The 21,749-nt window shown below is 41.5% G+C and overlaps 1 protein-coding gene across 2 annotated transcripts in view; it reads right to left on the bottom strand.

Annotated features, from left to right (window-relative positions):
* The window catches only part of MYO1B (myosin IB), a 173,699-nt gene that overhangs the window by 68,688 nt on the left and 83,262 nt on the right, over nt 1–21,749 (bottom strand). For both annotated transcript variants that reach the window (XM_006878750.1, XM_006878749.1), the window contains exons 6-8: nt 15,433–15,496; nt 2,952–3,050; nt 997–1,100 (exon numbers count right to left, since the gene is read on the bottom strand). In XM_006878750.1, the coding sequence (XP_006878812.1) occupies nt 997–1,100; nt 2,952–3,050; nt 15,433–15,496 (267 nt within the window). The remainder of the gene's footprint in view (nt 1–996; nt 1,101–2,951; nt 3,051–15,432; nt 15,497–21,749) is intronic.

Below are 21,749 nucleotides of genomic sequence, written 5' to 3' on the forward strand. Positions count from 1 at the left end.
GCTCCCTACAAAGAAAACCTCTTGTATATTAGTCATGAGAAAATGAAGGTTTGTAAAGATAAAGTGTCTAATCTAACAGCAAGAGGCATTCATTCACTCATAAACTTTTATGGAGTGGCAATTAGGTGCCAGGCAAAATGGTTATAAAAGTGAATTCATGCCTCAGACAAAATCACATGTTCAAGAACCAACAAATTACTACTTCCAGTGCCGTTTTGTCAAAAAGACATATTAAAAATGTTTTGCTTTTTACAGACAGCTGGCCTTTTCTTTTTAGTAATTAGATGCCACATCCCTACAATTGGAATAATACAAATTTCGAACATCTATAAATATACAGAGAACAGGCAAGAAGCCCCTTGTCCCTTTCACTCACCCTCAGCAATTAACTGATGCCAATCTTGTTTATCATTTTACCCACTCCCCACCTCGTGCCCACCAGCTGTGGCACTGCAAATAAACTGTGGTTATCAAACCATGTCATAATAGAAAGAACTCTGAAAGTGACACATAAACACCAAAAAGAGGGTATCATTTAAAAAATTTTCTTTTCCAATGAATATGGAATGCTAATCATTCTGCTTTGTACATGGTTGGTTTTTTTCTTCTAAAACTATATAAAAACATGACTTTCTATCTCAAAAACACTGATCTCTGGGAAGTTTTCACTTGGAAATAAGTATTCATCTTTGGCTATGAACACATTTGGATTTTAAATACAAGATAAGAGTCAGAATTAAGGATAATATAATACAGAGGCTCCTTAGATACACGGTGGAAACATGTCTGGCCTTCACCAGTATGGCTTCCATACTGTATTTTTATCTGATTATGGTATTTGACTTAATAAAAAGAAAATGCAATAAATTCTTACACAAGTCTAAGAATTTAGAGAGTATAAACCCAAGTTAAAGAAAACAAATTGTTACTAATTCAGATTAAGGAAAACAATGCTGTCCAATTTAAAGTGCAATAGGAGCATCAAGTCCATCTTACCCTAACAGTTCTGAAGTTTGCTGCATCGTCCACTCCATTAACTTTGGCTGAGTCCAGACTCAAGTAGTTATATCTGCTGAAATCCCGCTCGAGTTTAAGCTTATCTATGGAATCAGATACTCAATTTAGTATGACGCTTCAATAAATCTAATGATATTTAATGTCACACATTCGTTTAGGCTATAAAATAATTTTCATATGATATGCTGAACCAATAGAAGAAAAACTGACAATAACAATGTTAACATTTTTCCAAAATTGCCTTCATCACGGTTATACATATTTCAAACTGAGATATTTACTTGGTTTACATTTATCATTATAGAGTAAGGTTCTTTACATACCTGAATTATATAAAATACTTTTAAGGTTCTATTTTATCGTAACATAAGCTATCTGCCCAGTGACACCTGCCAATTGGGACCGGTTGTCTCTATTTTAGAACTAGAGGAGATTTCCCATCTTTATCCCACAGAGCAGTTGGTGGGTTGGAACTGGGTGCTTTTGGGCTATCAATGCAACTCCTTACCACTAAGGCACCAGAGCTCCCTAATAATAGATACAGGGCAATGGATGAGCATGCACAAAGCAGGATGACTAGCATTCCACACTCACTAGAAAAAAGAAAGGATTTAAAATAATATTCTACTTCTGTGCTTGTGAGTCACTTTCAGAATTAGTAATATGTATAAGGCAATAAAAATGTCTCAGTACAAACTGTTTATATTCTTATGAATGATTTCGTTGATACATATTCTGAAAAGTAATGTAATGGGTTGCTTTGTTCTGATCTTTCTCTGGACTGTCAATCAGTGCTGCAGGAAGAAGTACTTCCTTGAAAATGGCACTCATGACCTTTAAGCAATCCACTCACTATCTGACAACTCTGCCAATTTTACCTTTTTTCAGTTATTTTTGCAACTATATTTAGAGTTTGGGGAGCTCTGGTAACCTAGTAGTAAGAAGCTGTGCTGTGATCCCACAGCCATGGAGTTCAAATCCATCAGCTGCTCCAAGGGAAAAGGATAGGCAATCTCCTCCTGCATGATTTACTGCCCCTAACGCCGCTGCAGAGTCTGAGTCATCAATTCTGACTAGACATAGTTTTGACAACAACATATCAACAGTGGATACTTCAACATTGTTCTAATTTGCATACTTGATTATTTTTGAAGTTGAACACTTCCCCCAGTGGTATTGAACTTCTATAGCTTGTCACATTTGATCTGAATGTTCAGAACTTTTCATTGTTTACACTGGCTTCTGGATACTATCTTTATGGACTATTAATTTTTCAGAATAGTCAAACCTCTAAAATATGAAAAATTCCTATTTTTCTCTCTGGTACTAGCAGCACATAAAGTTTGTTGCCATTTTTAAATGTTCATTGAGCAAGTAGTTTGTTCTCAACACATTAGAACTGTGTTCTCCTGCTCTCTAGCATTTTCTACTTCTGAAATCTACTTTTTTTTAAAGGTATGATTATCTCCCCCTTTGAGTCTATTAGAGATATATAGTCTAGTATCTGGATATAAAACAAATGCTGAGGTTTGCTAGCACAAACATTCTTTTCTTGGGTTTAAATAGACTCGTGGAAAATCGAGGAGGAAAGGAAAAAGACACAGGATACTCTCATGCCATCAAAAATATGTTCTTCTTAGAATGTTCTAGATGGGATCAAACTAGCAAAATAAGTTAGAAAGATAAGACAGGAACCTAGGGAGCAGTGCACTTATTTTAATGAGGTGAACAACTGAGAAAAGGAATGGGAATGTTCGTAGGAGTTGAAATATATAAACGTCATTAAATTCTGTATGTAGAAACTGTTCAATTGGTGTATGTGTTGCTATGTATACTACAAGCAATAACAAAACAATGTTAAATGTGGAGAGGCTACACGACACTTGTAAGGAAAATGTTATAGCATAAAAATGAACACAGAAGAAGAGGCTTACTGAGGAGTTCTTCAGAGGCACCGGAGAGCAGCTGGTAGAACACATGGAAGTTTCTTTCACCTCTTGGCTGCTTCACAACCCGAGACTTTTCTAAAAGATCTAACAAGAGAAAGAATTAAATAGCTCCTAAACCCAAACCTTTTGTCATCATACTGACTCCTGCTCACAGCAATCCTATGCACAGGACAGTGTGGAGCTGCCCCATGGTTCTCAAGGCTATAAATCTTTATTGAAGCTTTCTCTCAAGGAGTGGAGTTAGTTCAAGGAGTTGGGTGATGGGTTTGAACCTTTCACTTGGCAGGTAAGAGCTTAGCCACTGTCACTGGTTGTTGTTGTTAGGTGACATCAAGCTGAGTACAACTCCTAGTGTCCCTATGAAGAGTCAGTCTGAACCTTGCCCTATCCTGAGCCATCGTCACCATCTCCGAAACACTCAAGCCCGTTGCTGAAGGCACCACGTTAATCCAGTTCATTGGGGTCTTCCTCTCCTTTGCTAACCTCCATCTTTCTAAGCACAAGATCCCTTTCCAGTGAACAGCCTTGCCTGGCTACATGTCCAAAGTATGAACGGCAAAGCTTCACCGTCTTTGCCTCCAACGAGCATTTTGATGACCCTCTCAACCGCATACCTTTTTGTACCCTTTGCAGTCCATGAGATATTCAGTACTCTAGTACTAGTGACTAGTAACTAGTAACAAACTAGGCCTTTATCACTTATTGTTGGTAAGTGCCATTAAGTCACAGATGAGTCAGAATGACCCTATGAATGAAAGACCTGAACACTTGTATAACTTTCATTGTTTCTCCAAGTTCATACGGTTTCCAGAGGCAAGCTATTTCAGAAGTGGATGCCGCTCCTGCTTTCAAGCTTGTTTTAATCAGGGAGCGCCAACAAACACTGTCCACTATGGGTAACCATTATCGCATTTAACACATCAGTGTCAGAGTTTTCAGCTTCACAGCAAACACGGGTTACCTCTGTACAGCATATGGACAGACCAGTGTTAGACCACTTAGAAGAAAGTTTGACCAAAAACAATTAAAATAAGGCCTGAGGGCCACAGATTAAAATCACCCACCTTTGGCTAGGTAGCATCACTTTCTATCCACTAGCCAACAGAGCTCTCTCTATGTTGTTGTTAAGTGCCATCGAGTCATAGACGACTCATAGCAACCCTATGAACAAAAGACCTGAATATCTGAATAACTTTTATCATTTCTCCATGTTCAAAGTTTCCAGAGGCAAGCGCCTCAAGTAGCTTTAATTTTATCTCCCTTTTCTTCTCTCAATTTTATTTTCCATTTTCTATTTTGTGTTAATAAAAAAAACTAAAAAAAAAAAACAAAACCCAGAAACCTCTATTTGTGTACTATTTTCAAGAGAAAGAATAATTCTAACTAAAGTCACCAAAAGAAACAGACCAGGTCCTTTTAAGCCATGAATATGCAAAACAAAGTACATTCAAAAGCAAACTAAGTACAGTTATTGGAAATGGAATGTACTATTTGCTTGTAATACTCTAATGCAGCATCTAATAATGTAATAACTTGATAATTTAATGATTTAAAAAGCAAACATTTGAGATCTGACTATATGCTACTTGCTCACATATATTATGTCACCAAACCCTTCCAATCATTTTAAAGTGTCAATTTATGGGTGAAAAACTGACACCTGAATAGATGAAGTAACCCAATCATACCCAACAACTAGATGTGGAATCAGACCACCTGGTCCAAGCCTTGATTTCATCTCATATCCACACATCTTACTATTAGGTATAAGTAAAGCACATTTTCTTGATATCCTGAAGTCTTACAGGATACTTAAGGTGGTTTTGATCTAATATAATTTGATATTTTTTGACAGTATACACTGAATCCCATAAATTCTCATTCCTTAAATTGGAGGTTTTATCAAGTTTTCAGCTAGAAATGAAAAGAAAGAGAGTAGGGTGGATGAGTGGATGGAAGAGAGAAAAACCCTAAAGGAGCCACTACACCAGGCACAGAAGGATGGAGGAACTCAATGGCAGAGAAGATTTTTGCCTGGAGTCCTGACAATCGCTACCCGTGATACAGGCCAGAGCTCTGAACTTTACCATCAAAGGACAATGTTAGCTCTAAAATTCCAAATCAGTGGCCCTACATTGAACACAAGTTCTAGAGAATAGACTCATGTAATTCCCAGAGAGTCTGAACTGTAAACATGATTAATATAGGGAGAAAAGGTTTTATGAAAGATAATGTAATTTTTCTAAGAAAAAAGTAACTGAACTTCTCCATGTATTTTTCTGGAATCAATACAGGCATTTGAAGACAGGCCTAGGTAGACTTCAAGCATGTAGTTTAATGACCTAAAGTTCTAAAACATGCCAGATAAGTATAACCATTTAGTAAAATGAAGAAATGAGTTTCAAGGACAAATAAAATTAAGCCGACTGAAAAAATGAGCAGAAATAGAAGCATTATTTGGATTAAGAGGTTGCAGAGTTTCCATTTTCATCTCTAAATCTTCCTGAACTTGAAAGACGGTCACTTTTCTCAAATCACAGAAGGGGAATGTGGATTTCATACTTGGAAAAGAGAAAGCTAGCAAGCAATTGAAAGGCATGACAAACACAAAAGGAGCATATAATACTCAGCTCCAAGAGCTGATACTTTCAATCAATATGTAAGTAAACTCGGAATTATTAAGGATAAAAATACTTCCCAACTAGACACAGACAGTGGATGTGAAGCAGTGCAAATATAATAAATGTCACAGTAAAGTTCATGCGGTGGGAATTTTACCTCAGTAATTTTTATTATTTCACTTATCATATGACTGTGGGGGTCTTCAAAGCACTAGCTGTTTTAGAAAAAAAGAACTTCAGGGCGTAGGCCTTTTGTTCATTAAGAAGCTAATCCTTACAGGAAATCCTTCAAGCCCAAAAGAGAGTAAGTAACTTGACTATATAAAAAGAATACAAACAAACGCTACAGTTTACTTCATCCATTCATGCGCAAATTCCTTCAATCTTCTCACTTACTGAAGTCCACCATGCGCCAGAAATTACTTGGGAACAAGCCCAGCACTGACTGCAAACATGAAGATCGTCTTCATCTTGGCCAAAAGGAGCCACATACACTCCCCACCCAAACCAACAGCAGTGATTCCTTTCTAGGTGTGATGCCAACATCCTCCCATAAGGAGGAAGTGTGGAGGTGGGGAAGCAGGAGGGAGAGTGACCATGCTCTTCCTCTGTCCAAGTCCACAGTCCCAGGCTATTCCCACAGTCCTGAGAACCTTGCCTGGGAAGCTCGATTGCCAAACAGTTGAGTACTACTGGCTGTTAACTTAAAGTTGGTGGTTTGAACTCACAGAGCAGCTCCACTTGAGAAAGATAGATCCGACAACATACTTCTGTAAAGATTCAAGCCTGGAAAACCCTGTGGGGCAGTTCTATTCTGTTACATGAGGTCCACCATTAACTTGGCATATTTAACAATAGTACAGCAACTGTGACACACGTACAAGCCATGGCAAGTTGCTGTGCTCTCTCATTTTATTAAAAAACAGACATTCAAGTCAATTCCAATGCAGGTTTGAGTCCAGGTGTGTCATAGTAGAACTGTGCTCCACAGGGTTTTCAAGGCTGAGTTTTTGGAAGTAGACCATTCAGGTCTTTCTTTTGAGATGCCTCTGGATGAAGGAAGCACTGGTGGCCTAATGGTAAGAAGCTGCAATTCCAAAGGCACATGGTTTGAATCCCAGCTGCTCTGAGGGAGCGGTATGGGCAATCTCCTGCTGTGTGTTTAACTGCCTCTGAAAAGCAGTGGGAGGGTCAGCTATGGGTGGGTTCCGACTCAATGGTACACAAAAACAACAAGATGGAAAAGAACTTCTGGCCTTTCAGCAGCTCAGTAACCATCTGCACCATCCAGCTCCTTTCTTTCCTCATTTTGTTGATGGGTGTCCTCAAATCAATTCCAACTCACAGTAACCCCAGGGAACAGAGTAGAAATGCCCCATGAAATGTTTGAGGCTATTATCTTTATGGGCAAGAGCTTCCTCCTATGGACACTCTGCATGGGCTCAAACCACCACCAGTTAGGTTAGCTCTGTCATTTACCCAACGCAGGACTCTTATCTCATAATGGAACCTCAGTGGCATCAAGCTGTCATTCAGTGACAAAACAGTGTTCATTCAAGGCACAAAATAATACTCTCAAACTGTGTGACACAGACAAACTGTACAACTGCAACACTGTCCCCAGACTAATGTTTGGCTCTTTTTGAACAAAAGCTTATGAACAAAAGTGAGTAAAGAAATTTCAGTGGCTGTATAAGCTAGCAGATTATAGCCAGCAAGTTAAAGAGGAATACTCACTAGTGCATTGTATGAAGGAAGCCTGGCCAAATGTACTTCGCAAACCACATGCACTGATAAGATCGATGGTCATATCACATTCAAATATGAGATATAATACTTGTGTGTTTAAAATGAAAGGCGCAAAGGGAAAAGTAGAAAGGGAACTTTCAATGACCTTCCTTTCCGTAGTCGGAGCTTTTCATTTGTTATCTTAGTCAACCCTGCATACAGTCCTGAGGTTAGTTTTATAATCCCGATTTTACAGCTGAGAAAATGAGGCTATCACACTTTTACTAAGCAAAAGAGCCAAAATTCAAAGTTTCAGGAGACGAGAGTACTGTACTTACAGGCTTTATGATTTTTCTAGTAAATAGACCCAGAAAACTCAAAATGTCTATAAACAGTTGGAAATGTTTTTTATGAAATCATGGTTTCATCAAAGGGACTCAATCAAAAAATGAGACAACTTTTTTACTGCAGAGCAGTTGAAGGTTTTACCACTGAAAATGTTTACTCTATTGCCCTAGAGCCTCTTATTTCATTTTTTTTTTAAATAAATTACTCTTCTCGTAAGTTACGAGCTTTCAGGTAGAAAAGAAATCAAGTAAAATGCATGCCTCAAAATAATTACTAATGCTTAAAACCATTCTCCATTCTGCCTTTTTTTACATGCATGCACCAACAGAAACTAACAGTGTGAAGTCTTATCAGTCACTAAAAGTAGAGAACATAAATTCAATTCACTGGAAAGACTCAACATTTTAATTTACTGAGGTGCCCGTGAACTAAGCCAAAGCAGAGAACTGGCACAGCCTTTTCTCCTGCTGTTGGCACCTGTACCACTGCTTACTGTTCCTCTAACAGGAGTTACTAGAGAACAGGAGACGTCAGCTCTTAGCCCAGAAAAGAAGGCATATGCTTCAGACCACTAAGAACACTTGCTGCCAAGGGCCTCGTTAAAGTGCTAACGAGCAAGGATGTTCATTGAGAGATGAACGTGCACCTCATCAAAGCCATGGTATTTTTTTTAACTGCTTTATACCTGTGTGAAAGTTGGGAAATGAATACAAAAGATCAAAGATGAACTAATTAACGTCTTTGAAATGTGGTCTTTGCAAAGGATCTTGACTAGGTCATAGAAAGCAAAGGCGTGAACGAATGCAAAAGTACGGCCAGGGTGCTTCTCGAGGCAAGGAGGGTGAGAGGTTCTCGCACAAACTTCAGGCATATTAACAGGAGGGAACAGTCCTTGGGAAAGGACACGCCTGGAAGAGTCGAGGGCCACTGAAAGAAAGAGCTTCAACAAGATGGACAGGCACAGTGAGTGTCACCACGCGGCTCAGCACAGCCGAGACTGGAAGAATGGCACAGGATCAGACAGGGCAGCCTACGTTAAAGCCGACTCGAAGGACCAAATAACAGTAACAACAAATATTCCAATGCAGCTGTATTTCCCCTCTTTGAACAATATGAATTTAAGTTACAAGGGAAGATCTGAACTCCTTAAGTCATTCAGCAGGGAAAAGCAGATGAGCAGGTCGAGAGACACCCAGCACAGAACTTCTCCACCTACTGCTGCCACTACATCCATGAACAGAAAAGAAGCAGACCACCAGTTAGGGGCTTTCTTAGCTGTCACTAAATTTCAGCTAAAGCCCAGCATGAGAGTGTTGCTATGCACATCCCAAGACAAGCTCCCTAACTCAAAAAGTGTGACAGAAGTAAAATGTCCCTTTCGCAAACCTGCCAGGGAAAAGAAATGAAAGTACAAGAAGTAGTTGAGAAAAGTATCACTTGACTTTGGGACATATTAATCTTTAATATGGCTTCCAGAGAAGGATTAAATTTTCCTTCATGTCCAATCTTCGCTCCTAAAGATTAAGTGGTTCAAGCTTTTCTTGTTTAAAACAAAGAACAAACCTCCAAACTGAAATGATCAGCTTTATCTTAGCATTGCTGTTGTTGTTGTTATGTGCCATCGAGTTGCTTGCGACTCATAGCGGCCCTACGTGCAAGAGCCCTAAACGCTGTTCTATCCTGTTCCAACCTCACTGTCTCAGACACACTCATTCTCACCACTCCACTCACAGAATCGATCCAGCTCATAAGAGGGTCTTCCTCTCCTGTGCTGTCCCTCCATTCTCCCAAACATGATGTCCCTCTTCAAGGACCAGTCCCTCCTTGAAACATGCCCAAAGTATGTCAGGCGAAGCTTCAGAATCCTTGACTCCAAGGAGCATTTTGACTTCACCCTCTCCAGGACAAGTCTGTTTGTCCTCCTAGCAGTGCATGGTATGTTCAACACTCTTCTCCAGCACCACAGTTCAAAGGCATCAATTCTCTTTCTATCATCCCTATTCATTGTCCAATTCTCTGATGCATAGCAAGTAATTACAAAGACTATAGCCTGGATCAGGCGCACCTTAGTCTCCATCCATTGCTCTTTCAGTGCTCCTGTGAGGTCCCTCACAGCTGACTAAGTCTCTACTCTTAAGGCACATCTATTTGGTTAGGCACTAGAGACAATTAGCAAGAAGGTATATAATGAGTATTTAATAGCAAACCAAACAAACATGCACCTAGTGGTTACTATGTGCCAAGACAAATGCATTAACTAAAAAGGAAAGAAAACAAAAACCCTGCTGCAGGGTCTGCTACAGGTACGTTAAGGCTTGATGGTAGATAATAACAAAGGTTAAAGAACTTGTCTTTTTGACTGAACATTTAAAAACACATGATAAACCAATGAAAATTGCATAGGCGGGCTCACTGGTACACCCTAAATAAGAAGCTGACCGTGGTGGTGCTTATCTGCACATAACCAATCCCACCTCCATCTCCAGCATTTAGTGCTTGCATGTCAGGTCCCACACAAAGCTCCTAATACACACCACTCTGAACATGACAGCCAGATCTTTGGCCTTTTTAGTTTATGCAAGATAACATTCATATGCTTTATGGGTTTTTTTCCCCCCAGCATATACTTCTCTGCGCTGTTCTTCTTTTAGGAGATAAAATCCCCTGCAATTTGTACTGCATCTTTTCCACAGTCCAAAGTACCATCAAATGTCACAACTCTAAGAAACTGTCTGCAACTATTCCTAAAAGTTACAGGCTTCCAAACATTTCCAGATTATAAAATCGGATCCCAAATTCTTACTGACAAATATATAAATATGTGAGATCAACAGACATTATCAAGTATTGAAAAATATTCTTTCACTTCAGTCAAACACTGGACATGCTCTTATATTCTATCTTCTCTACGGAAGCAAGCGTTTGCTACTTTGCATTTTGGCAGCACCTCTCGGCTAACAGCACTGGCCATGCAGCCTTCATCTCTTTCAGACAGAGATGGTGAATTACTGGTATTTCATTTCCACCTCCTTTATGCAACCTGGCGTGGGATACCTATTGTGCATTTCATAGCAATAATAATCAGCAAATATGCTTCCATGTTTGGAAAGTCGTTCGACCCAAGTAGTATTGGAGGTAGCTCTAGTGGCTGAGTCCCTAGGAAGCTGTACTGTTTAGAGAAAGGCTGAGCCTCTCTGCCGGTTTGATTCCATCAGTAGCTTTTCAGAAGAAAGAGGAACAATCTCCTCTTGTGCGATTTACAACCTCTGAAAACCTGCTGGAGGGTCAGCTATGTGTCGGTTCCTTCTAGATGATAAAGAGTGAGTATAATCTTAAGGAGCCCATGGAGTATAGTGTGTTATTTATTGCACAGCTACTCAAGGGATACAAGTTCAAATCCACCAGTTTCTCTGTGGGAGAAAAAATGAACAGTCTCTTCCTGCAAAGATTTAAAGCCTTGAAAATCCCAATGGATCTCTGAACCTGAACCAACTCCACAGGCAGTGGCCTGGCATTCTCTTAATTAACTTCACATTAAAACTTTTTCAGCAAGACATTTCCCTAGCAATTACATATTATTGTTGTTATTGAGTATCTTCAAGTCAGAACCAACCTATAACCGACCCTCCAGTGGGTTTTCAGAGGCAGATAAACACATGGGAGGAGAATGGCCATCTTTCTCCTAAGGAACAGCTGGTGGATTGGAAACACCTATCTTTGCATTGGCTGCACTAATTCCTTACCATTAAACCACAAGAGTTGGATAGCAATTACTTATCTTTATAAAATAAGCTAATTCCAACACATAGCTTTCAGTAGGTGTTATGTTTTTTAGGATCTCCCCCCCACCAAAAGAGTTATCAGAAGCTCATTTATTTTTTTTAGCAGCTTGTGGAGAACAGAAGTGGGTTTACCCGTTGGTTTGCCTGCCCTTAAACCAGCACGCAGCAACTACCAACAACCATCTAGTAGTCAGTCTTCCACCCAAGATGACGTTTCCTCTCTTACTACTAATGTATTTCTTTCCTCTCCAAAGCAACAGACACTGAAAGACCAGGGTATTGCCATTACCACACATTTCAATACAATTGCACTGTGGGAACAAATGTTAACAAATATCATGAGAAAGCTATTCTTAAAGAGATATTAGGCGAGCACTGGTGGCCTAGTGGCAAGAAGCTGAAACTACAGTCTCAGAGGTGCATGGTTCAAATCCACCAGATGCTCTGCTGGAGAAGGAGGAACAATCTCTTCCTGTACAATCAGATCTGATTTGACGGTACACACAAAAAATAATGAAATAAAATAAATTTAAAGAAAAAAAGTTAAAAAAAAGATATTAATCTTAATTGGAAAAGAACTGTGTAATATTTAATCTCCATGGATACTGCAAGATGTAAGGGTAGGAGGATTTTTCTGTTTGGAACCTAAACTTTAAAATTTTAAGCCTAAGCTATTGCCTAATGTCAATCAACAACTTATCTAGTCTTTGGCCATTACGGTTTAGTGCATCAAATCTATTCTTAAGATGGTTTTAAAATTCAGTTGGGATACATTCATGGCCATATATTGGTTCTTGTTGATGTTATTTTCATTTGCTTCAACTTCAATTTGAACTTGGGCATGAGTAGCTGGTAGTTTGTTTCACAGTTAATCCTTGGTTTGGTTTTAACAGCTGACACTGAGCTTCTCCAATGTCTCTTTCTACAAAGATAGTCAATCTGATTCCTAAGTAGTCCTCAGGTAAAATACATGGATATAGTTGCAGTTTGTATTTTTTTTTAAATAAATTGTAATCAATAGATCATTTCTTGTGCAAAAGTCTATAATTTGATCTCCAGTCTTATTTCTGTCACTAAGACCCTACTGTCCAACTACCAGTCATTCACTGCCCTTCACTGCTAAAAAACAAAAACAACCTCCAAAACCACCACCCATACATGTTCCTTATAGAGCTTTCGTAAGTTTCCTTAAATTTGAAAGGACTTGCTTAACAAGTTTGTTGTTGTTGTTTGTCTTCAAATCAAGCATGACTCATAGTGACCCTATGATCAAAAGATCTGAAGGCCCTCTACAACTATCGACATTTATCAAAGTTCAGAGTTTCTGGGAGCATGTTGTTTAGGAAAGGGATGCCACTCCTGCTTCCAAAGTTTAAAAAGTATTTAAATTATTTGCTTTTGCAATATATGGTTTGCAAAAATACGTTTGGCTTCCATATTTGACATATATTAAAAAAATTTAACCTAAGCAATACGTTTGCTATTTAATTTACTATCATATGAAAACTTTCCCTTCAAGATTTTTTTCTCTGATGATTACATGTTTTTATAAGACTAACTTCAATGCATGGCACAAAAAGTGTAGACTCAAGCAAACTAAAATGGAAAATTAAATTTTTTTAAAAGCCACACAACACTGGAAATGAGATGCACCACCTAGTTCCTCCAATTCAACTCTACTCTTTAAATGATCAAGAAACTCTGGCCCTAGAATTTACTCTATGAACTGCGATTTAAAAAGAAAATAATCAGCAGCATAATTTTCTCTAATTACTAAAAACGCTTGTTAGGCCTAAGAATGGGGAGGTTCAGAGGGCTCTAGGCTCCCAGTCTTCTCTTCGAGTCATCAGGTTTCTATTCACCCATTTCGTCTTCGGGGATTTTGCCAAAACTCCCACTTGAAGAAGGAACAAGTCCAGTTAGCGCCACTTTTGAAAATGCTATTTCATACTTTTTTTTTAAAGTTCTATGTAACCACTTTCCTTTCTAACATGCCCAACAACACCACAGGCGGGTATAGGGGTGTCAGAGTAAGTGACGTGAAGGGTGCGATATTGTGATCTTCAAAAAATAAGAGGGTCCATAGGATAACCAGGTGTAGTACCATAAAGAGATGCACAAACAGTTGTTACTGTTGTTATTATTAGGGTGTGACTGTATCAGCTCCAACCCTTAATGAAACTGACTTATCCTGTGCCATCCTTCCAATCTCTGCTGTGCTCAAGGCCATCAGGCCCGAGGTAACCCAGCCCCTTGAAGGCCCTCTGCTTCCTCCCTCACCCTTCACTTTTCCCAGGATACTGCCTTTTTCCTGACAATGTGTCCATAGCATGTGAAACACAGTCTCACTATCCTTGCTTTTAAAGAGCATTATGGCAGAATACTCCATATTCTTCACCAACACCATAATTCAAAGGTGTCAATTCTTATTTGGTCTTTCATATTCACTGTCCAACTTTTTATATGGACACAACACAACTGAAAATACCATGGACTGGGTGAGGCGCACCTTAGTCTTGAAAATGGACATCCCTGCTCTCTCTGCTCTTCAGCATTTTAAAAAGGTCCTTGACAGCAGATCTGCCCGATGCAATACATCATTTGAATAGTCCAAACTAATAGGCCTTGTAATTACCATATGCAGAAACGTCAGAGTGGGGTGGTCCACTGTACTCAGGAGAGTGCCCTGTTTCTAAGAGGACTCCATGTGGCACTCCGGTGCCAGCTTTAGGAAACTCTGCCTCTAGAATAGCTATGCAGACCTCAACTTATTTTGTTCAGATTTCCATCTTCTGCAACAGAACATTTCGCTTCTGCATTCATGGATAATTACTAAAAGAGGCGAATAAATCTGTGTTTACCCAACAAGTATATCACTTTTCAATTATCTAAACAGTCAGGAAGAAAAATAATATTCTTACAGCAAAATTTAAAGGACTGCACTAGTAATTTTATCTGATTAAGTGCTCTGAAAATCAATTACTTTTATTTTCCTTTAACCATAACAGAAACATTTTGTTTTAAGAAATACCCATTAGAGAGGATCTTCTTCTAACTGGATGAGTTTAAAGATGTAATAGTTTTAAAACTTATGACTTGGATAGATAACCAATTTATTGAGTAAACCTCTAGAATTTTATTCCAGTGATAGAGTTTTTAAAATGATCTTTAGAAAGGATTGATATTAATAAATAATAATACATTAGAAAACACTTTGAAAATATAAAAATTGAAAGTCTAAGTACACAATGTTCTACATCCTACAACTTGGGGTCTTAAAGTTTGTAGGCAGCTAGCAAAGAAGAGTGAAGAAAATAAAAAAATCAAGGAAACAATCTGTCTAAAACAGTAACAGATCTTGAGAAGATCAGCCTCCACTTCCCTAAGCCCAGAAGACCTCCCACCTGCTACTACTACTAGCCAGAGTATCAGGGGTTCAACAGAAGGTCCCGGACAGCATGAGAGAAAGGTATAGAAGAAAATTCAAACAAATAAAGAAGACCAGACTCCCTCGTCTGATAAGAGACTGGTTGACACTCCAAGACTAGTCCTGAGATACTCTTCAAACCTGGAATTGAGTCTACACCTGAAGATCACTTATCAGCCAAAAAATAGGTCCATGCAAATGATAACACAACAAATCAGACAGACCAAAAGTATAGCATTTACTCAGCAATCAAGTCCAGAAGGCAGGAAGAAATAGGAAATGACAAAACGACAAAAGGGGCTCAGGGAGGAAGCAGGAAGGGGGACTGTGACACTGAATTTGGAACTCACGTCACAAAATAAAATGTAACAGAATTGTTGAATGGAAAACTAACTTGCTCTGTACACTTTCACTCAAATGACCCACTCAACCCACACCAAGTCTAAGGAAAGAAAACATATTCTTATAACCTATCCTCTGAAGACACAAGTTATTTTCTATTCCAAATAGATGTCATACTGTTCCAATTTTTGTTAGAAGGATCAAAATAAAATACTCACAGTTACTTATCACTCCTCCCAGCGGATCACCTTTAAAGTCAAATTCAATGTCCATATATTTGCCCTGCCAAAGAAAGACTCGGTGAGTTTTCAGGTTCATTAAAACAAAAAACAAAAAAAAAATTTTAAATCAGATAGCATTATCTTCTTTGAAATGGCATAGTAAGTCCTTTTTCAAAACCTTTATTTCAATGTAATTAAAAATATAGCACAGTTTATTCAACCATGACCAAAAAAAAACCAACAAAACCAACCACACTTCCACAAATTATTCTTACGAAATAACCCATTACCTCCAAGTTAATATATCAAAAAGCTAATATAGCATGTTATGAGTATTTAAGAAGAAAAGATCTGATGCCCTGCTCTGTCCGCTGTCTGTGCTGCTAGGAGTCCCCCGATGTGGTTGAGAGGCCGGACTTGGCCATCGAAGCTCAGTATGAGGACCAGACGATGCGCATCAGTGGCAAGGGTGATGTCCCCACGGTGCACCCCACACCCAAGCACTTCACCTTCAGGACCACCTGGCAGGTGCCCCTCCTAGGGGTCATGCTTCTCAGCTGGGGTGGCAACAACGGCTCCACGCTGACAGCCGCCGTGCTGGCCAACCAACTGTGCCTGTCCTGCCCCACGCGCACCAGCCGCAAGGAAGCCAACTACTCCGGCTCGCTGACCCACATAGGCACCGTGAGCCTGGGCCCGCGCAGGAGGTGCGCGTGCCCTTGCTGTTACCCAGGGGGTAGCCCCACGACCTGGTGTTTGACAGCTGGGACATGTTGTCGCTGAACTTGGTGCAGTCGATGCGGCATGCGCCAAGAGCTGAACTGGTGGTTGCAGGAGCAGCTGTGGCTGAGCACGGAAGTGCTGCGCCTGCGCACACCCCTCTGTCTACATTCCAGAGTGCATCGCCGCCAGCCAAGGCGCCCCGCAGCCAGCCAAGGCGCACGTGCACAGCTGCTGGAGCAGATCCGCAAGGACATCAGAGACTTCCGGTCCATCAAGGAGTTAGATAAGGTTATTGTGCTGTGGACAGCGAACACTGAGCGTTTCTGCGATGTGGGCCCCAACTGAAATGATAGGGCTAAGAACTTGCATCTAATCACTGAGGTGGGTGAGGAGGTGTCCCCGTCCACGCTCTTCGCTGTGGCTGGCACCTTGGAGGGCTGTGCCTTCCTCAGCAGGTCCCCACAAAAGACAGTGGTGCCGGGGGGCTCTGGAGCTAGCGGTGTAGCACCGTGTCTTTGTGGGTGGGGACGATGTCAAGACTGGCCAAAGGTGAAGTCGGTGCTTGTGGACTTCCTGGTCCGCTCTGGCCTCAAGACCACGTCCATCATGAGCTACAACCACTTAGGCAACAACGATGGGCAGAGCCTGTCGGCACCATCCCAGTTCCGCTCCAAAGAGCTCTCCAGGAGCAACATGGTGAACGACATGGTGCTCAGCAATCCAGTGCCCTATGTGCCTGGCGAGGAGCCTGATCATCGGTTGGTGATCAAGTATGTGCCGTACGTGGGTGACAGCAAGTGTGCGCTGCATGAGCACACATCGGAGCTGATGGTAGGTGGCACCAACACACTGGTGTTGCACAACACTTGTGAGGACTCCCTGCTGGCCGTGCCCATCATGCTGGACCTGGGGCTGCTGACTGAACTGTGCCAGCGCGTGAGCTTCCACACTGACGCAGACCCCGAGCCACAGGGCTTCCACTCGGTCCTGGCACTGCTCACTTTCCTTTTCAAAGCGCCACTCGTTACCCCGGGTAGCCCTGTAGTCAACATGCTCTTCCGCCAGCGCAGCTGCACCGAGAACATCCTCAGGGCGTGTCTGGGGCTGCCGCCTTCGAACCACATGCTGCTGGAGCACAACAAGGAGCGCCCGGATTCCGTGCTCAAGCCTACAGGACCTGTGGCTTGCCTGTGCTGCGGAAGAAAGGACCGGCAACAGCTGCCTCCAACAGCTGCACCGGTGATGCCAACAGGCCATCAGCAGGCTGAAGGCCCTCAGATGGCATCTCCCCATTCCTGTTCCTGCTGCCGTAGAACCTCACTCTGCCAAGCCCCACCTTAGACAATAAAGATACCCCACCATTAGAAAAAAAAAAAGGAAAAGATCTTAGTCATCATATAACTTTCCATTTCAGATAGGGGTTTTATACTTGTAGAGAATGTGTGTATTTTAGATTATTAACTAGGAACTTAAGAGGTAGCCTTTGTATATGCACTGGTTGATGCAACAAACTATTTCATGTTAACAGGTAAAATGTGTTCTAAGCCATTGTTAGAAATGCCAAACAGACTGATAATGGATGAAGCGAAACACTCAAAGTTCTGTTTTTACATCTACTCAAATAAAAAAAAACCAAATATGAGTGTACCTAGGAGTCCAGCACAGAATCTGGGACCCTTAAAATCACTAGCTTTCTACCTAGATCACACAATAATACACTGCTCAATTTATATTATGCTTTACAAATGGTATCTCAAAGACACAGCAACACATAGGGCATTTCAAAATAAGATTTTTTTTAAAAAATTGGGCTATTCTTGCTTCTAGATTCAGAGTAACCCTGACAGCTACTTCTTGTTTGGAAAAAGGTGTGTTGCCCAAATAAGTGAACTCTTTCAGCTGTTTCATGTCTGACCTTAATAAGAGACAAATGGGTTTCTAAATACTTCTCCCCGAGACTACGTTGACTTTAATTTTCAAAATGTCACAATGGGGTTTGGTGGAGTTGGGTTTTTTGGGTTTTCCTTCAAACTTTAATTAAAACATTTTTTACCTTAATTGTCAAAACGTTTAAAGGAGAAGCAACACGATCACATGCTGCCGAATCACTAATACAATGTATGGCTTCGATTAGCTCGTGCATCCTCCCTTCCCTTCTCCTTTTTTCACTGGAAAGTGTTATCTGTCCTTGCACATCATCCCTTCTGCATCCAGCGAATGTCAACCAGCACCTGCTTGACATTGAAACTGACAGAATGGAAAGAAGGCACAGCTCCCACCCTCAAGAAGTTTACAATCTAACAGGATAAGCAGGCTTCACAGGGTAGAAGGAACCTCTTACAGGGGACCATGGTGCCAAGGGAATATGAAGAATGGGCAACAGCAAAGCAAAAAAGAGTTTCCTGAGGCAAGTCACCCAACTTTAACCCAAAGTACCAGGGAGTCATCCGGGCAATATGGTGGCTGGGCTGGAAAAAGCAGGCATAAAAACTGGCATCTCTGAAGGTGGTGAGTGGGGAAGTGAGGCTGGAGAGGGAAGCCAGGACGTAGTGTGGCTTTGAGACATTCTCCGGAGAGCAATGTGATGCTATGAGAGGCTCCAAAACACTGTCATCATATGGGTTTCTCTACAAGATCACTCTAGGTGCAGAACAAAGAAAGGACAGGAAAGGAGCAGTGTCAATTGTACCAAACTGCAGGTGGCCACATAGGAGACAGGCTGGCAGACCTGTAATTGTTAGATGGCATTCAGTTCATGTAGCTTAGGAGAAACTCCCCACAGCATTTTCTAGCCTCATTACGGGAGGCCTCTCTGCCGAATGGTTGGAAGGTTCGAACCAGAGACCTATCAGTTAGCAGTCAAGTACTTAACTGGTATACCAAGAGGGCTAGGTGCAGCAAAAGAAAACGTAAGTAGATTTGAGAGCAACCCAGAGAGTCACAAAGACAGGACCTGGTTAGAGTAGGAGGTAAGAGAAGAAGATGGCAGGAAGGAGGCCAATGATACCCTCCATGACGGCGAGGACTGAGAAGGCAGGGAAGCTTCAAAGGCAAAGAGCAAGGATAACTTCGCAAGACTTAGGAGCAATATATGGCCATCTAAAACAGGGAAGAATATAAGCTCAAGGTGGTCTTTGACACAGGAGGTGACAGGATTGTCAGCAGAGGTGAGGAGAATTGTGTGTGCCAGGAACTGAGACAGAAGTGTATACATACAGATCTAGCTTGCTATATGGATAGCAGTAGATGCCTGTATACATACACTCAGGAGGGAGCTCTGATGACACACACAGTCCACAGGAAGTTACACTCTTAACCCAAAAAGTGGCACCTCTTTGATGGTTCAAATCCACCAGCAGCTCCTGTGTGATTTGCAGCCTTGGAAACCCGACAGAGTCAGCTAGTGTCAGTTCCGACACAGTGGCAACGAGTTGATACGTGCAGGTGAGGCACAGGAAGCAGCTGCATCTAAGAGCCTGTGTTGTCGCTCTCGTCATTTCTGTGAAGTATGGGTAATACAGTCAGCTGAGAGCAAAGGCAGGAGGCTTGGGGAGCTTAGAATAAACACTCCAAATAGGGGGGGATTCAACCAGGGATAAACGAAGTACTGGACAGCAGTGGGAATTTCGCTGATTCTGGAAAGGCATTCTTCCTGTTTGGCCACATGCTGATCACTCCCCCAAAACGTGTTACTGATCATGTCACCCGTCTACTCAGCAACAACCCACAACTTCCTGTATCTGAGACCCTGAACTTGACACTCAGGAGTCCTCCAAGCTCTGGCTGAGACTCATCTTTCAGCTCGCGGCCCTGGTCCCACCCACACACCATCGGCTCAAGGCAGCAGCTAGGTCTCCAATGGTTTCTCTCTCCAGGTTCCACACTGCAGGCAGCTCCTGCTGTCAATTCTGTCACATTTAATCTCCAAGGCTCCCTCAGGTCTGGCCCTGCTTGACGCCTCCAGCTTCTTTTCTGAACATCCATCCATCCATCAGGCTTCATGAGCACACTCATGGAAGACCTACTGTTTTATGTGCTGCATCATAACGATTTTGAAACATGTCTAATTTCCCTCACTACCCTATATGCTTCTTTAAAAAAAATGGGCATTCATTCACCAGTAAATCTTTTTCCAGTGTCTTCGATGATCCCTGCATTGTTCTAGCTACTGGGCTGGGCTGCCTCAGTGAACAAGAAGGCAGAGAAAATGCAAGTCTTGGAATGATGTCCCTATGCCACCGGGTCAGCTAACACACAAACACGAGACAAGAGCACAGTAATTACAGGCTAATGAGTGTCTCAAGGAAAGGCCAGGAAATGCTGTGCAGAAGTAACAGCTACACATCATGCAGAAGGTACTGGAGCTGCAAATGCCTGAGGCCAGGAAGCACTTTGCTCACCTACAGCCACAAAGGCCACTGTGGCAGAGGTAGCGTGAACCCGGCTAGGCAGGATGGCCTGAAGAGGGCGGGTGGCAGGTCTAGCTCACGTAGGCCCCAGGTGGCCCCAGGAGGGAAGGAGCGTGCTCTGCACTGCAGCTGCAAGGAGGAGCCTCAAGTGTTCACAGCAAAGCAGGGAACGGTCTTAGGCTTATAAAGCTCACACCAGCTGCAGGAGGAGGAGGGATTGTAGGTCGCAAGAGGAGAAGCAGGCAGACCAGGTGGGCATTCAAACAGATTTTAAACAACTGAATATATGATGTGAAGGATTTTTATGCTTCTGGTAATGCAATTTTCCCAACCTTTCAGGTTCTCCCCTTATCAGTGCCCAGCTCAGTTCTTTACACAAAGATGTTCAACATATCTTCCCACTAAGAACGCCGAGGTTTCCAGAAGTGATTTTTCATAGTGAGTCCCTTTCTTCCAAGCAGGAGTGGCATCCACTTCCTAAACAATATGCCCTTGGAAACTCTATGAACTTTGATAAATGATGATAGTTACAGAAAGGATTCGGGCCTTTTGTTCACAGGGTTGCTATGAGTCGTGCTCGCCTTGATGGCAATCAACAACAACTTTCTTGATAGAAGCTCAGGGTGTCCGACAAGTCAGATGGGAGCAGTTTAGGTGAAGGTGACAGCATTATGAGGCACCCCTCGACCACCCCCAGTGTGGTCTACAACACCAGCCTAGCGATGATGACATTTAGAACTGTGACATGACAGTTGATCAGATTTCCTAGGAATGAGAACATGAAGCTCATCATTCTGGGTTTTAATCATTTAAATATAGTTGAAGAAAGAGCTGTTTCCTTAAGGAACAAATATTCAATGCACAGATCACCATTATATACATAATATATATTATACACACAACTTGAAATACAGTGAAGTCATACTATAAAATTGTAACATGGGTTTCACCAAGTCATATTATTGGTCAAGGAACAGACTATAAGGCAGAGAAATTACTAAAAACTGAACATGAAACAAGTTACACCTGTAATCAGATATTAATCTCATATTCTAATACTGCTGTTATAATAGGATTCCTCTGGAGTTGCTTAAGCACCTGGTAAGCTTTTTGGTAGATTTCAAATAATACCCAAGTTGGAATGTCCCTTTAAGCTGCCTTCTGCATTTTTAAGGTCTATAC

This window comes from Elephantulus edwardii, unplaced genomic scaffold (assembly GCF_000299155.1).
Source record: "Elephantulus edwardii isolate Elephantulus edwardi_28Jun2011 unplaced genomic scaffold, EleEdw1.0 scaffold00001, whole genome shotgun sequence".
Lineage (NCBI taxonomy): Eukaryota > Metazoa > Chordata > Mammalia > Macroscelidea > Macroscelididae > Elephantulus > Elephantulus edwardii.